The sequence below is a fragment of the Squalius cephalus genome (assembly GCF_949319135.1).
Source record: "Squalius cephalus genome assembly, chromosome: 24".
Lineage (NCBI taxonomy): Eukaryota > Metazoa > Chordata > Actinopteri > Cypriniformes > Leuciscidae > Squalius > Squalius cephalus.
In genome coordinates this window covers 3,306,372-3,322,554 of record NC_137145.1, presented here as the reverse complement: position 1 = coordinate 3,322,554, position 16,183 = coordinate 3,306,372, and the positions used below count along the sequence as shown (strand labels likewise).

General features: G+C 38.2%; 2 protein-coding genes across 3 annotated transcripts in view; both read left to right on the top strand.

The window, feature by feature from the left end:
• Positions 1-389: 389 nt before the first annotated feature.
• pla2g3 (phospholipase A2 group III) lies at positions 390-8,219 on the top strand. The gene is made up of 7 exons (XM_079861183.1): positions 390-1,089; positions 2,299-2,431; positions 2,624-2,758; positions 5,838-6,142; positions 6,239-6,368; positions 6,551-6,676; positions 7,208-8,219. Exons 1-7 carry the CDS (start codon positions 561-563, stop codon positions 7,419-7,421), a joined length of 1,572 nt encoding a protein of 523 aa, XP_079717309.1. The 5' UTR covers positions 390-560; the 3' UTR covers positions 7,422-8,219.
• Positions 8,220-8,616: 397 nt separating this feature from the next.
• ttc28 (tetratricopeptide repeat domain 28) overlaps positions 8,617-16,183 on the top strand; it is a 323,900-nt gene continuing 316,333 nt past the window's right edge. For both annotated transcript variants that reach the window (XM_079860763.1, XM_079860762.1), the window contains exon 1: positions 8,617-8,953. In XM_079860763.1, the coding sequence (XP_079716889.1) occupies positions 8,924-8,953 (30 nt within the window). In that variant the 5' untranslated portion in view covers positions 8,617-8,923. The remainder of the gene's footprint in view (positions 8,954-16,183) is intronic.

The window sequence follows — 16,183 nt, the reverse complement described above, 5'->3', positions numbered from 1 at the left end:
ATAGTAATGCACAGAATAGAAATGCTGACCTAATGTAATCTGAACACACAAATGTAATAGTTTTGGATCGGATGTTTCTTTCTCCTCCTACGTGGAGTTTGAATCTTTTTGTCACGTTGTAAAGAATCATATATTATGACTAATAAGATATTAAATGTTTACTGCTGAGGGCATTGTTGACACTAATAAAAAATGATAGTGATCATCCCGGAGAGATAATTATACTCGTGAACTCAGGAAGTGGGGAGTGTTTACGATCTAATTTACATCTTATATGTATATGTGTGTGTAGACATCTGCGCTTCCAAGTCTGTGTTTACCAAAGACACACCCCCTTGTGTCATCCCACCCCGTCTGTTCTGATGTGGCCACAATACAGGGATAATCTCACATGCGGATGGGAGAATAAATAAGGAGGAGTTGAGACGCGCTCTCTGCCAGAGCTGAGGGGTTAAAAACCCAGTTGCCCAGCAGCACCTCTGGCTATTCATTCATTCATGCACAAATTTGACTTAAAAATACATAAAATTGTGGTACAATTATTCTGTTTGCCATAAACAATGCAAAGCAACCACCTTTTCCAGGCAGTTGTGTGCCTCTTCATGCTGTCTCATGGTTGTTTCAGTGCTGACAGCTTTAAAAGCAGCACTTACTGTGTTTGGAGCAGATCCACTTCAGCTGGAAGAACACAGTATGCATTTCTGCGGAGGACTCAGACATCTCTTCTCTTGTATAACAGCATCTGGAACAAAAACAACAGCCTTTTTAGCTGCATCACAAGTGATGAGCAATCTGTTATTGAGAGTTACCTGTCCAGGTGTCAGGAAGACGGCTCTTTCTCAGAGAGTCTCGATGCACGCTTCGACATCAGTGAGCTGACTGAACCTGGCGGCTCCTGCGAGGCTGCTGGGATTACGGAGGAGTTTACAGCGTCCGTCCGGAGGGCCAGAGACCTGATGAGTGTTGAAGCTGATGACGGATCTGTGTACCGGGACACACAGACGCTGCGCCGCTCAAAGAGAGCGTGGATGATTCCAGGGACCCTGTGGTGTGGCTCGGGAAATGAGGCTGCTGGCTTTGCTGACCTGGGTTAGTAGGATATTTATATACATTTCAATGAAAAAGTTCAATTAAAATGATAAATATTAATAAAAATGTGTATATAAATATACAGTGGGATCCAAAGGTCTGAGATGACATTGAAAATGTCATGCTTCATTGAAGCACACAACATTTTTGTCATGTTTTCAGATTGTGTTTTGATCTCTTTTTCTGTTCTGTTTCTTTGTTCATCCTCTCGTCTGTTAATTAGGCCAGTTCTCCGTTCTCTCCCTGTTTGTCACTATGGTTACTAATTGATTTGAGCATTCATCATTTCGTCTATTATTTCGTTTGCCCATGCATTTAAAGGGATATTTCACCACTGGAAAGATGAATGTGTATTTAAATTGGGTCATTTATGTAGTAGAAATGTGAAATTATTTTAGAAGTTGGAGCCTTCTAGACTGAGAAAAGCCAGAAAATGTATTTTTGGCTCATGTGGATGAAAGACAACAACTCCCAGAATGCACTTGCTTCGCTGCCCTACGAATACGAATCTCCGAATGCAGCGTAATGAACTGAAACCATTTGAGGAAATGTCATGAACTTGTAATTTCAATGAAAAGCATGATAACTTAGATAAAAAAATATCTGTGAATTTATATGGAAACAAGCTTTAGGAGCTTTCCATCTTTACTCTCCTCATGTTACGTTGCATTCGTAGATCGACTACTTTTGACTGACAAAATTCCAGCCACCGGAAACACTGATAAAGCGAGTCGTACAAAACCTTTCTTATAGTAAACTTTGTGTACACAAACAATGCAGTCAATGCTGGAGTTCATGTGTAGAGCCCCTGGTGATACTTCCAGCAAAGTTTCATGTTGTGTCGAGCCTTCTTAGTGTTTTAAAAATAGCGATTTTGATGCTATCATAGTTGTTTCCCATGCACTCCCATTCAAAAGGCATTTTGACCTAAAACGAAAATACGGTCAATGTTAAAAGTGGCGTTTCCATTCTAATTACACAAATTACATTCTTTTACACGAAAGTTTGCCTCGGGTAGATCGGGTAGAAAAAGACCCTAGGTTCAATTTTGGTGAGAGTTACCCTTTAAGTTTATGAAAGTTTTGTATTAAATTAGATAAAATGAAAAATAGAAGCTTTTCACTAGCATTCTCAGACATGTAGACCCCACTGTACAACAAAGAGAAAAAAAAAAAAAAAACATCTTTACCTGTTCTCTTGTCTTTGCAGGTGTCTTTCAAAATACCGATAAATGCTGCAGAGAACATGACCACTGTAAAGACACCATCGGCTCTTTTTCGTACAACCACGGTGTCTTCAACACAAATATCTTCACTTTATCACACTGCGATTGTGACAACAGGTATGTCTTACTTTATTCATTAGAGCGGGAAAAGTGAGCGTCCTACCTGTCAGCATTGAACATTCATCCTATAGTATTCTGTTGTGTAACATGAGACATGTCCAACACAACCAGAGAGTTATTTCACTGAGCAAGCGTCTTGGATTACTGTATCTCATAACACCGTAATCAGGTCTTGTGATATCCATTCAGGTTCCGCCGCTGTCTCCTGGGAGTTAACGATACCATGTCCAACCTTGTGGGATACGGATACTTCAACGTGCTCAAGATGCGCTGCTTTGAGTTCGCCCATCGGATGCAGTGTGCCGAGAGGACGTGGTGGGGCATGTATGTATTTGGTTTCATTGGACTCAGCTCTTTTCTGTTGCACAACATTCTCACTTTTCAGAAAACAAAAGCAATGAGAAAGGTAAAACAAGACCTTTAACCCGCACAAATCGTCATTGATCGTCATCTGAGGCTTTTTTTGTCCAGAGGCGAGAGACTCCAGCCAGTAGGAGGAGCTCGTTCCGCATGTCTTCAACCCGCCCATAGGGGGATCTCACGATAAAACACCGTCTTTTCAGTTTCGAGTCGACTAGAAGCCTAGCTGTATCATTTCTCCCGATACTGCCCTCTGCAACCAGTTGTTGTCTTTCATCCACATGAGCCAAAAATACATTTTCTGGCTTTTCTCAGTCTAGAAGGCACCAACTTCTAAAATAATTTCACATTTCTACTACATAAATGACCCAATTTAAATACACATTCATCTTTCCAGCGGTGAAATATTCCTTTAAAGCAGGGTTCCTCAGACTCGGTCCTGAAGGGCCACTGTCCTGCGCAGTTTAGCTCCAACACTGATCAAACACACCTGAGCAAGCTAATCAATGTCTTCAGGATCACTAGAAACTCACAGCTAAGTGTGTTTGATCAGTGTTGGAGCTAAACTGCGCAGGACAGTGGCCCTTCAGGACCGAGTTTGAGGAACCCTGCTTTAAAGGGATAGTTCACCCAAAAATGAAAATTAGCCCATGATTTACTCACCCTGAAGCTATCCTAGGTGTATATGACATTATTCTTTCAGACGAATACAATCGGAGTTATATAAAAAAATGTCCGTCTGCCGGAAGCTAGTTATTTTAGTCGATAAAGTTTTAAATATGGATATTTTTCTTACACCAACGCATCGCTTCACATCAGAAGGCCTTTATTAACCCCTCGGAGCTGTTTAGGACACTTCTACGATGGATATGATGCACTTGTATCAACTTAAAAAAAATGGTGCCCATTCATTCCTATTATAAAGCTTGGAAGTGCCAGGGCATTTTTTAATATAACTCCGATTGTATTCGTCTGAAAAAAGAATGTCATACACACCTAGGATGGCTTCAGGGTGAGTAAATCAAAGACAGTCTCAAAAACACGCTTTGAAATCGCTGGTGTTTCTGACGCCACAAACTACCTTGTAACCAATCAGATCAACGTGTGATCGTCAACCAGTGGATCTCTGAGCTGAGTGAGTGAGTGGAGGCGGGGCTCATTTGCATATTCATAGAACCGCGCATACTAAATGAAGCAAGGGTGTAGAGCAGGGGTCGGCAATAGGCGGCCCGCGGGCCAAAACTGGCCCGCCAGCAATATTTTCTGGCCCGCCGGATTATTTTGGAAGTCCGTTTTTTTTTTTTTTTTTTTTTTTTTTCAGCTTATTTTTATTTTACAATAACGGTTTACAAATAGGCCCCGTGTATCATTCGTTACTTATTATTTACTCGGGTAGCCTATAACACACTGATAAATAATATGTATTAGCCTACCTGATAAAAAATATTTGCACTAAATGCTGCACAAAACTCTTCCACTAGGCTACTTGAGAAAAGCCGTAGCCGCGCGGCGATTTCACCGCCGCATACTGTGTAAAACGCGCATGAATCATGCGGCGCGGGATTCAATTTTAAAATATAAAGACGGTAGCGGTCGGAACTCTGTAGCCTACCTATACTTTGGACGGAGCGGGCGGTCTGACTGACAATAGCCCACTCCGACATCTTTTGACAGCGTATCCGCACTTCATTCTGACCACCAGGCTGTTTGGTACTGAAACCATTGTTAATAAATAATAAACAACATTATTTTTTTGCAAGGATGTTTGAAATAGTTGGCAGAAAATAGCATGCTTCATTTGTCAGTAGGGCAATATGGTTTTCGTTTATGTTGCTTAACAATTTGAGTGATAGGCTTTGTCCTATTTAATTTGTTATTTATATTTCATTATTTTTTTCTGTGACATTTTTTACTCTGCTGACAGTAGCCTACAATGTTAAAATAATATTTTATGTTGACACGAACACAAAGCATTTATAATTGTTATAGGCTGCTACTTAATCTCTCAAATTTCTGTTAGAGACATTTGAATGTGAGATTCTGGAAACTAGATCTAAATTTTGCGGACTCGTCAGGTCGGGAAATAATGCGGGTGAACACAGAGTGTATTTTAATTGCTGAATTGAACCTTGTGGGAGCGCGACGAAAAGAAGAGAAAAAAAAAACAGTCCCGCGCAGACCTCCTTAAACCATAGGTGTGTATGTGTGTGTCCCGAATAAATAATAATAATAAAAAAGGAATAAAGTTCAAAAGTCGGACTGTAAGCAAATTAGGCATTGCTATTCACACCTTTATTAAAATAGCTGTAATATGTTAACACAATAGTACTTGATCTGTTTAAAATGATTTCATTGATATGCAATGTAGACGTTAAGAGTATAATAATTAATAATTAATAGTTAAGAGTATTTAATTTGTACCCATATAGGGCTACTCCGTGTAGCTGGCCCGCCATCTACTGGCTAAAAGAAAAATTGGCCCGCGGCCAAAGTTAATTGCCGACCATTCAAGATATTTTAAGGCATGAAGAAATTTTTTATGCGATTTTGGTGATTAAAGATTAGTTTTAAGGGATACAATTATTGACTACAGGGGGACTTTAATACATCAAGCAGCCGTAGAAAAGGGTCTAATAATGCGCTACATGGACTGTCATCCATTCTGATATTTTACCGGTTAATCAACACGGGTAAATTGCAATGAATGACATGAATTGAATCGAGGAATCATGCCAGCCCTAAATAGAAGCATTCATTTTATTTTATTTTCATCTATTTTAAATCATATGGGTTTTTAGTTAAATGAGTTTTAGGGAATAATGACAAGCTTATGTAATGGTACTTTTACTGGCAATAATGACAATTTTGGGTCAAAATACAAAGGCACATTTTTTACTGGCAGACACAAAACAAGCAAAAACCTGTTGAACTTTGGTAGCGGTTTGCTGGGAAATCTTGGCACTTCACTGTGTTTTGTACATAATCTCTGTGCACATAATGTTACACAGTTACAGAAACAATTTTTTCCCCTCGTCATTGGCAGGTGTGTCAGTTCTGAACTTACTCAATACGCCGTGGTCAAAGATGCAGCAAACTACACCGACACACTCCCTGAAGAAGACATGGAGACTCTGGAAATGAGTTTCAATCAAGCAATCACTTTAGGACAAAACCAGGTCACCAAAAACATGGAAGAATCTCCTATCATACAATCCAAAGATTCAGTTTCGACATCACCACGGCCATCTGCTACAACACTGCTGTCCCGGAAATCTGAAGCTTCCGTAGTCCCAACACACGCACCAACCACAACATTACCCCAAAATAAACCAGACAGGCCACATCAAGGTGAGCTAAATATTACTTACATTAGATCTGTTGTGAATCAACCAAGTTGAGAATCTTGGAAAAGCTTCATTTTCTTTTTCTTTTTTGGCTTTATAGGCAAGTTGGAGATGTGCGACCTCTACAGGGACCTGGATTCCTGCCATCTACAGATCCCTGCTTTACAAGAGAAGTTCGGTCTTCGAAACCCTGACCTGAGAACCCTTTATCACTGTAACTGCACTGCCAGGTGAATGCACATATATCTCCACACAAATACAACTGATGCCAACTCCATCTTTCCACTAGGGATGCCGGACAACTCATATTTTAAAAATACAGGTTATTAGTTGCATGACTAGCTGACTAATCGGTTTTAAGCAGCAGAATATTTAGGCTGGTTTTGGGCTAATCTGTTGCTTTCTTTCACAGGTTTGTCCAAAAGATCTTGTCCAAAGAACTGGATGAAACTGACCCTGTGCATTCTCTGTTGATGGACTTCGTGTCACAATCCTGTTTCACCCTACCACAGTCTGAGAACTGTATCAATGGAAAAAGGTTGGTACAGACGTTATGGTTAAATATATCTGGGCTAGCAACTCAAAAGTTGGTTGATGCAGGGTATTTTTTTCTTAAAGGGATAGTTCACCAAATAATGAAAATTCCATCATCATTTACTCACCCGCAAGTTTTCCCAAACCTGTATGAATGAAAGATATTTTGAAGAATGTTGGTAACCAAAAAGATGATTTGCACCATTGACTTCCATAGCATTTTTTTTTACATAATGGAAGTCTATGGGGCCCATTAACTATTTGGTTACCAACATTCTTCAAAATATCTTCTTTTGTATTCAGCCGAAGAAAGAAATGCATACAGGTAACAACTTGACAGAATTTTCATTTTTGGATGAATTATCCATTTACAGTAAATATGTGGTGCAAGGCACTGTGAATGAGAATGTATCTACTAAACAAAGTAATGTATATTGTAGTGCAAAGAATGGACAGTTAATGCAATGAATCGTAGTTCTTCTGAGGTGGAAACCATTAAACAAAAAACAATCTTTGTGGTGTCTCTTTTATTTAGTTGCTCAACCCATCCAGCAGAAGCACAGCTTATCCAACACTGGAGGAAAGACATGGCAGGTGGGCGACATCTTGTGGACTTCAGACGCAAACTCAAGAGGGTGAACCTCAACCGCTCGAAGAGAAAAGACTCTCCAGTCAGATTATATAAGAAATGCATCAGGATGCACACTAAACTGCAGAGACCTCGAGATCCTCAACGAAAACGGTCATAAAGGCTTGCAAAGGGAAAACAATATAAATATAAATGCGCTTATGAAACAGATCCTATGTACGAGTGACTGGGGGGAACATTTTTCTTCTTAACTCACAACCTGCAAAAACTATTGGTATATAGAATTTGTGCTAAAATAGTACTGTGAATTTATGTATAGCCTATTGAGAAACACATTAAATTTAGCCTAATATAATAGGTCAGAGTGTTAGTTACCTCGTTATGGGGTAATATGGTACAAATTCTTTTTGCTAGCAAGGAATTATGTGCATTTAAAGCAAAATTGTGGTATCTGTCTTCATTGTAATTATTTGAAATGAATATTCAGCCGCATACTGTGATGAAATGATGAATCTTAAAAATTCAAAAGTCATGCAGTTTCCATTCAGAACTATTTTTACAATTGACGAGCTAGCATAGATCTTTCATTCAAGTTGAACTTTACTCCACAATACCAGAGATAAACTTAAATTTAAACTAGAAATAAGTTTTTATAAGTTTAAATTCAAACCCAGGCAAACTTTATACAGCAGTATTGGACATCCCAAAATTATTTACATACCTCAAAATCTGTTTTCCGTTATATTTTCCTCCTGAGGTGCAATTCCCGCTCTTTCACGTCAGGCAGAGCAGCATGCAATTGCGCATGCGCCGAAATGTCCTCACTCTTGAGAATTTACGATGTTTCGGACTCGTATTTGCACTATATGTGAATTAATGCAACAAGCGAATGTTGCAAATGTATGTACATTTGTAAATAACATGTAAATGAACTTTAATAAAAAAACATCTTTATATGAGTCTGAGATTTTTTTCAATCAAGAGGGACTTTGATCATGTTTAGCCTATTTATGTATTGTTTGTTGGTTAAGTATGGTACATGTAGGCTATTAATTCAGTACCACTGTAGGCTGTCACATAACGGTACAGCTGATGCCATCACTGCACCATGGTATTGATGGTAGCCTAATATTATTTTTTTGTAAATAAAAATCATAATAATAATTCGCAATCTATACGGAATTTGAGTAGATAGCAATAGATGAGCTATAGTAAATGAATAATCTTGGTCAGTCAATGTTTCTAGTTTGAAAATATGGTGATAGTTTGAAAATATTTTGTCACACAATAAGACTTAAAGTTATGAAAGATGCTCCAGTAAGTGAAATGCACTGTAATTTGGGCCTAACTAGTCGCAGTAGGTAACTCAACTCCTGTCTGATGTCATAAATAGTAACTGAAGCCCTGAACTACTGAAACCATCTGAACCGCCTCTACCGGGAGGAGAGAGAGAAGAAAAACATGGCGAACTTTCCTCTGGAATAACTGTTTTCTGAAGAGCTACTGAGTGTTTCTGCAAGCGCTGTGCACGAGCCGATTTGTGCATCAACACACAATCTGAATCTGAAAACTTTTGAGTCGAGGCTTTTTCTCATGGATTCGTTTCGTGTGAAGTATCATGGGATTAAAGTTTGAAACAGTTGGATATTAAAGTAGGACAGGATGGAGAAACAAGGAGCAAGACGCGAAAAGGTAAATAAACGCTCATCTAGTGTGAAATGTGAGACTTGATTGTGTTGTGTAACAATGTGAAGCAAAACTGGATTTATTATTGCGGTATATTTTCATTAAGACAGGCTTTCCTGTTGGCGTGCCACAGAGTGCAGTAGCAAAGCCACATATAGGCTACTAAAAACAGTCAAATTTGACATGCGAATCAGTGTGTTAGATTCTTTCCAGCACTCTTTTTAGTTCTACAGGGTTATTATGTAACTTTACATTGTGGTTGAGTAACATGTCATTGTTGTTGCTGCTAATAGAGTTACAGTGTGTTTGCATGAAGTCGTTAAATGGACTAAATTGTCAGTGCATTTTTTTTTTTTTTTGTTAAACTTGATTGCAAAGACTAACACTTTCATAATGCCGGTGTTCTGGCATTTCATCTCAGTCTAGAGGATATCAAAATTTACAATCAGTCAATAATCATTACAGGCATCAGGCACTTTGTGAAGAGCCATAGTCAGATTAATGGTGAAATATCTGGGCTGGTAACCCAAAGGTTGTAGGTTCAAGCCCTGCATGTGTTCATCTGTCATTTTGTTGTGCTCATTTACTTAAAGTTTACTGTAAGTTGTTTAAAGTTTGCTGTAAATGGGATAAAAGTGTCAGATTAATGGCACATTAATCAAGTTCTGACATCTGCAACCAATTTCCTGTCAAAAATCATTACTTTTTATCCTGTACAGCCCTTTTTGAGACAAAGAGACAAAATAATATGAGTTTATGTGAATCATAGACAGCTATTTTTCAATGTTGTCTCAACTACTCAGACAGAGTTGTACAAGCAATAATACTGCAAAAAAAAAAAAAAAAAAAAAAAATGGTTTGTGAGCTCCCAGCATGCATTGCAATGTGAATCAAATGGAGTAAATTATGCAGTTACTGTTATGGGATTATTGATTTGCTGGCTTTATTTGTGCTTCTGCTGCTTTTCTTGTCTTCACTGGTTATTTGTTAGATGTTGATTTTGAGAGCTCATCATTTTACTTGTTTGTTGATTGTCTCCTTTAAGGTGTGTGTGACTATTTCTATATTGTGCACATACATACTATATTGCTTTGCAAGATGTACTTCACAAACAAATATTGCAGTTTTCCACAGTTATCACAAATTAATTTCTTTAGTTCTTCTAATTATATTTTACAGTACTAGAAATACATTGTCAATACTTTATAGTCAATTATTTGAATTTATAGAGTGAACAAATTCACTTTGAGAGTGAAAATTCAAATTGTGGGCTTAAAGGTAGGGTAGGCAATTTCAGAGATGCTAACAATAGCAAACTAGCTTTGAAAGCGTGAGATCAGAGCGTCTTCAAAGCTACACCTTCAAAACACTTGAACACCCACAGAAGAGTCCGCAAAACATCACGAGAGACGGCGTTAAACTACCTCATGTCTCAAAGCACATAACATTACGATAATAATGAACATAAGCAACTTACAGAGTTCTAGTTGTATCACCTGACTGCTGTAGATTAATTTCGGCGTTGATCATGTTGATAGAGAAAAGTATGGAAATACATAATCTGACAGGCTGGTAGGACATCCTAATACTATCATTGCATTTGGACCCAATGCAATGATTGGATGAACATTTTTTTAGTCCTGAGACTTCCCTAGAAGATATATACATTTCTGTTTAAATATTTAGACCACTTCCATTATTTATTGCTATCAGGGTGTGAAGAGACTTTCAACCAGAATATTAAAGTGTTTATGAAAAAAAGCCTGCCTTTAAAGGATTAGTTCACTTCAGAATAAAAATTTCTAATATTTTACTCACCCCAATGTCATCCAAGATGTTCATGTCTTTCTTTCTTCAGTCGAAAAGAAATTAATGTTTTTGAGGAAAACGTTCCAGGATTTTCTCCCTATAGTGAACTTCAATGGGGTCCAATGGTTTGAAGGTCCAAATGAGAGTTTCAGTGCAGCTTTAAAGGCTCGACACGATCCCAGCCGAGGAATAAGGGTCTTATCTAACCAAACCATCGCTTGTTTTCCAAAAAAATATATAATATATACTTTTTGATCACAAATGCTCGTCTCTGCGATGCGCGTCCACGACTTCACGCATTATGTAATCATGTTGAAAGGACCTAGTGTTTACAAAGCGAACATGCAAAAGCAAAGTCAAACGCCCTTTACAAAAACAAAACAAACAAAAAAAAAAAAGGTAAAAAAATTATGTGGGACGATGTTGAAGTTAGAGGAGAAATTTGGATTTTTCGCCTGGCCTTTCCAACGTGATAACATAATGTGTGGCGCTTCGCAGAGTTAGTGCAAGACGAGCATTTGTTGGTAAAAAGTGTATAAATGTTTATTTTTTTTATAAAATGAGCCATGGTCTGGCTAGATAAGACTTTTATCCCTCGTCTGGGATCGTGTCGAGCTCTTTAAGTGGCAATTTGAACCTTCAAACCGCTGAAGTCACTATATGGAGAAAAATCCTGGAATGTTTTTCTCAAAAACCTTTATTTCTTTTTGACTGAAGAAAGAAAGACATGAACATCTTGGATGACGTGGGGGTGAGTAAATTATCAGGAAAGTTTAATTCTGAAGTGAACTAATCCTTTAATGGATCATGTTCCTTATTTGCTTTATTTAATTTCTCAAATATATATTTTTCTAGATAAAGGAAGTCCATTGTTATGCCAGCGACTCCAATACCATACCATATACCAATACACTATGTTCAGAATCAGATAGCAGGTGTTGAAAGCCAGACAGGATTTTGATGAAAGTTACATCACGTTGTCATCCAGACAACCTCCACCGTGGTCGTTCCCAGCAGACCATGACATGCTAGGTGTTTTCAGACTCACCAGCAGATGTTGGTGGATGCACCTGTGTTTTCTTTGAACCCAGACTGGGAGAATGCGGAGAAAATTTCCCAGTGAATCAGTCGAGGTGTTTCAGGGGACCAGCAGAAGGTCACGAAGTCTTAGAGTAAAAAATCATCCTCAATGAAATATTTAGTAGCAGTAATTGTCAGTCATCAGCATCTCCCATGTCTCCAGTCATATAATCATCGCTTTTTCCCAAAATGAAATTCCTTCCTTGCATTATAAAGGAGAGGAAGTGTTTAATGCGCAGATGCATCCTGATTGCAAAAATCATGCATTATTAGAGAATATGCATCTGTTGGCCAAACTATGGTTAAACTGAGGTTTTTTCTTCAGGACTCAGGTCTTACATGAGCCAATGCAATATTAAAACTGTTTTTCATAACAGGTGTATGTAAATGCTGCTGAAGTGGAGATTTCGTACAAAGTGCAGGAGAAAAAAAAATATGTTGAGTCTTTGAAGATATGTATTGTAGCCTAATCCAAATCTACATATGAAAATAGAATAAGTGTAAAAAAATAAACAGTTAAATGTGTATTTTTTAAAAAAAATAGACAACACAACAAAATAAAATGTAGGCCTAATGTACTAGAGGTTTTGACAAAATGTTAATTGCTGCAGTCTATTAAAAAAAATGAATTCAGTAATAAGGCTATTTTTTTATATGTATATATAATAATCGTTTTGAATAAAGGATTCAATGACTCACTCATTAATACTTGTTTCATTATTCGATGAATCTGTGTTTTTGAATGGATCTCTTGAATTAATGATAAATCTGGTCTCCACCTACTGCCATAACCATGTAATTTATACAATATTTATTTGAAAAGACTGTGTGTGAAGCGGTTTCATATACATGAGAACTTCTCTCTATGGGTCAGCGGCAGCGCCAACACATATCTGAATGTTTGCTGAGATCGTATACTTGTCAAAGGTTTAACAGACAGTGCCAAATCGCTGTCATTTTTAAAAAAATAATGAACTGTGTAACTTGATTGGATTGGTCATTAAAGGCACAATATGTAACTTTTTTGCTTTAAAAATAGCAAAAATCACTATATCTATGTTATATATTTTTTTTACATTATCATTACATTATCCCGACTGTTTCCAACAACTTTCAAACCAGGAGAAATTTTAATTTAATTCGAAGACACGTCACGTTTCTTTATTTCCATTTTGTCGCCATCAATGGCGTCATATCCACGTTGTCCCTGGTTTCCGCTCGTATTGCCATAGCAACCAGAGCTCTCTGATAGTAACCAAGGCGACAGAGTAGTTCGCAATGTCTATCTGCACGCTGTTGTTGTTTCGTTCAAACATTATGGACCATGGCAAGCAGACTTTGGATAAAAAAGGAGAACTTAAAACGAGAATCAATATCAGCGCGGTGTTTTCGAGATGCCTAGAGCTCCCATAGACAGTATATAAACGAGAGCTCCACGTCCGAGACTTCGACCGCTCCTACATGTACTTTATTAAACAGGTGAGCACATTTACATAAAACTAATCAATGTTATATAGTTCAACAATGATAAAATGTTAGAATATGATCAATGTTATTCTAATGTTGATCTAGCTTACTGCTAGTCTCATACAGACAAACTAACACATACATTTCAACACATTCAAATGCAGTTTAGTGTGATAGTGTAATGTTAGACCAAGTGAAACAGCGCTGCGTTACCTCACAAGTTTAATTTGTCTAATAAACTGACCTGTGAGTAGTAATTCTGCACTTGCGTGTAGTTCGGTAGAATGAAATGTCCATATTCCTTTTATATCCGCGGGACTCGCGTCGCGTGTGGAGCTGATAGCTGTCTCTCAGCAATCCCGAACTGCTTCATATCAGTCATGATAAAAGCATCGATGTATTCACTCATCCATAAACATTATTAGATTGGTCGGCTTGACGTTGACGACAAGATCCATAATTCTTAGCAAATGTTGCGTCATCAAACTACGCCTTTGTTATTGTAAGAGGCTAGCGACCCCTAGCGTCGAAAAAAAAAATTACATACTGTACGTTTAAGTTTCAAAAGCTTATTTAATTTGCTGTCCTACTATGCACACTTATATTGTTAGTTGCGGTTTATCATTTGCATTCACTAAATCAGAACAGACCTGCAACCCATGAGGTTTAAAGCTGTTCTGGCTGGTTTGCTGGTGTTAGTTGATCAAGTGAATCTGGCTGGTTAAGCTAGATAAGCTGGTGTTTCTAGCACAGTGTTTACTGCATTTTTGGCACTACTGTGTTTTACTGTATAACCAGAGTTATGGGGTCAGTCTTTAGATGTTCGTGAGATGCTCAGATGTTTGGAAAGGGTTTGGGCCGAGGAGAAGGCTGGAGACAGCTGTTGGACAGGCAGATAGTGTGTCGACTCGACGCCCCGCGGGCTCTTCTGAGCGGGCATCAGCTTCTCCAGCCGCCGCCTGATGCCTGATGCCTGATGCCTGATGCCTGCCAGAGGAGAGGCTTGTTTTCATTTTCCCAGGAATGCGCCTCAGCCCCCTGACCTGCTCGAGACGAGGCTGGGATCAGGAACGGGCAGACAGACGTGGAAACAGCAGGACGCAGGGATCAACTTTGTTTGGTGTGTCAAACTATTTGGCCAATCTCACCACAACGGGTCACGTTTTACTCCAAAATCGTTTAATCATTTTTATGTGAATTATTTTATTTTAATTTATTTTCAAATATATTTATACTTTTTTTTTTTTTTTTTTGCTCTCTATATAATTCTCATTAGGTAAGACTTGAAAGTTCATTGAAAATTCGTTTTTTTTTTCTACATTTTTCATGTAATATTTATTTTGTATGTATTTTATTTCAGCTTTATTTCAATTAATGATTGAAATTTAAATTTTTTAAATAATGAACATGAACAACACTGGTTATTGACAGATTTCATGAGATTCACTCTTAGTTTCGAGGGCCACAACTAGATTTCTCTGTGTCTCTCACATGTTGGGTTCAGACAGGGTAAAAGGCCTTGTTGTCTGCATGCTGATGTTAGCCTCTAGTTTAGTAGTTTGAGTTTAAGCCGGTTTAAAGTGAGCACTGATCAGAAGAACAGTACGGCAGGAGGCGAGAACCATTTATACAGCGCTCTTGGACAATCTGGAGTCCTGCCGTCCTCTGGCCGACCCTGTGCTGTTAATAACAAACACACACTGGGTTATCACCGTGCTTTTAAAGCAATGTCCCTATAGGGTCTTTGGCACCTGTGTTTATGATGGTGCACAAACCGTGGTCAGATTATTGATCATTAGGGCCGGAACATCGTTGTTAATGATGCTGCATTGCATTAATGTCCTGTTTTGCTATAGATTATTCCAAAGAGGTCTATAAAACCTGGAGAAAGCTGGAGAACTTGGCCTTCACAATCATTTCTAAAACGTGCATGACACCTATAGACCAGCGGCGGCCTTAAGCATCTGGGTGCCCGTTTCAATAACTAATATGGGGCCCTACCCACATAAAACATAGACATAATAGAGCAGAAAAAGCAAGGATTCCTGTTGGTTTGCACCACTGGCATATGTACGTTTCATTTCCTCTTAAAATTCTTTTCCTGTTCAAAATAACATTTTAACCTAATGGCAAAAAAGGCAAAGGTATAAACACATAAACTACCGATATTATACTTCAGATCGCTCAAGCCGTTCGCGTGGCGGGGGCGGTAAACATCGCCATGGTAACCGCGGCGTGAGTTCGACCAATCAGAGACGTCAGTGTTTTGCTTAGAATTGTGGGTAGTGTAGTATTTCTACATTAGATCGCAAATAACAAGGTTGATTTCATACCTTGTGGCTTTTATAGGAGCAGAAACTTTCCTTTCACAACCTCGTAGCTCGTGGTCAATCTACCTTGGATGGTTTAGACATTATGGCTGAAAATCAATATCCTATGGAGAAAATGAATGGGATTTTGCTGGTCTGTTGGGGCCCCCCTTGGAGGGCGGGGCCTGTTTCAATTGAAACGGGTGAAACATAGGTTAGGCCGCGTATAGACTTACACTATATAGAACCCTAGGGTTCTCGACTCAGTTTTAAAGAACGCTTTATGCCATAAAAAGACAAATGTCTTAAACGATTGCATAATACTGTCATGTTTAACAGGTTATTTAATATTTTACTAGTGATAAAGTATGTTTACGAGCTGTGTAATTCATAACTTTTAATTAAAATTTAAAACAAAATTTATTAAAACTAGTCTAAATCCATAAACTGATCCCACGATGGAAACCTGAAAGGTTCTATACATGAGGTTCTGTTTAGAACCTTTTCTTATACCATTTAAAAGTTTAGAATCATTGATTGTTTTTTTTTTAAAGAAATTAATACTTTTCAA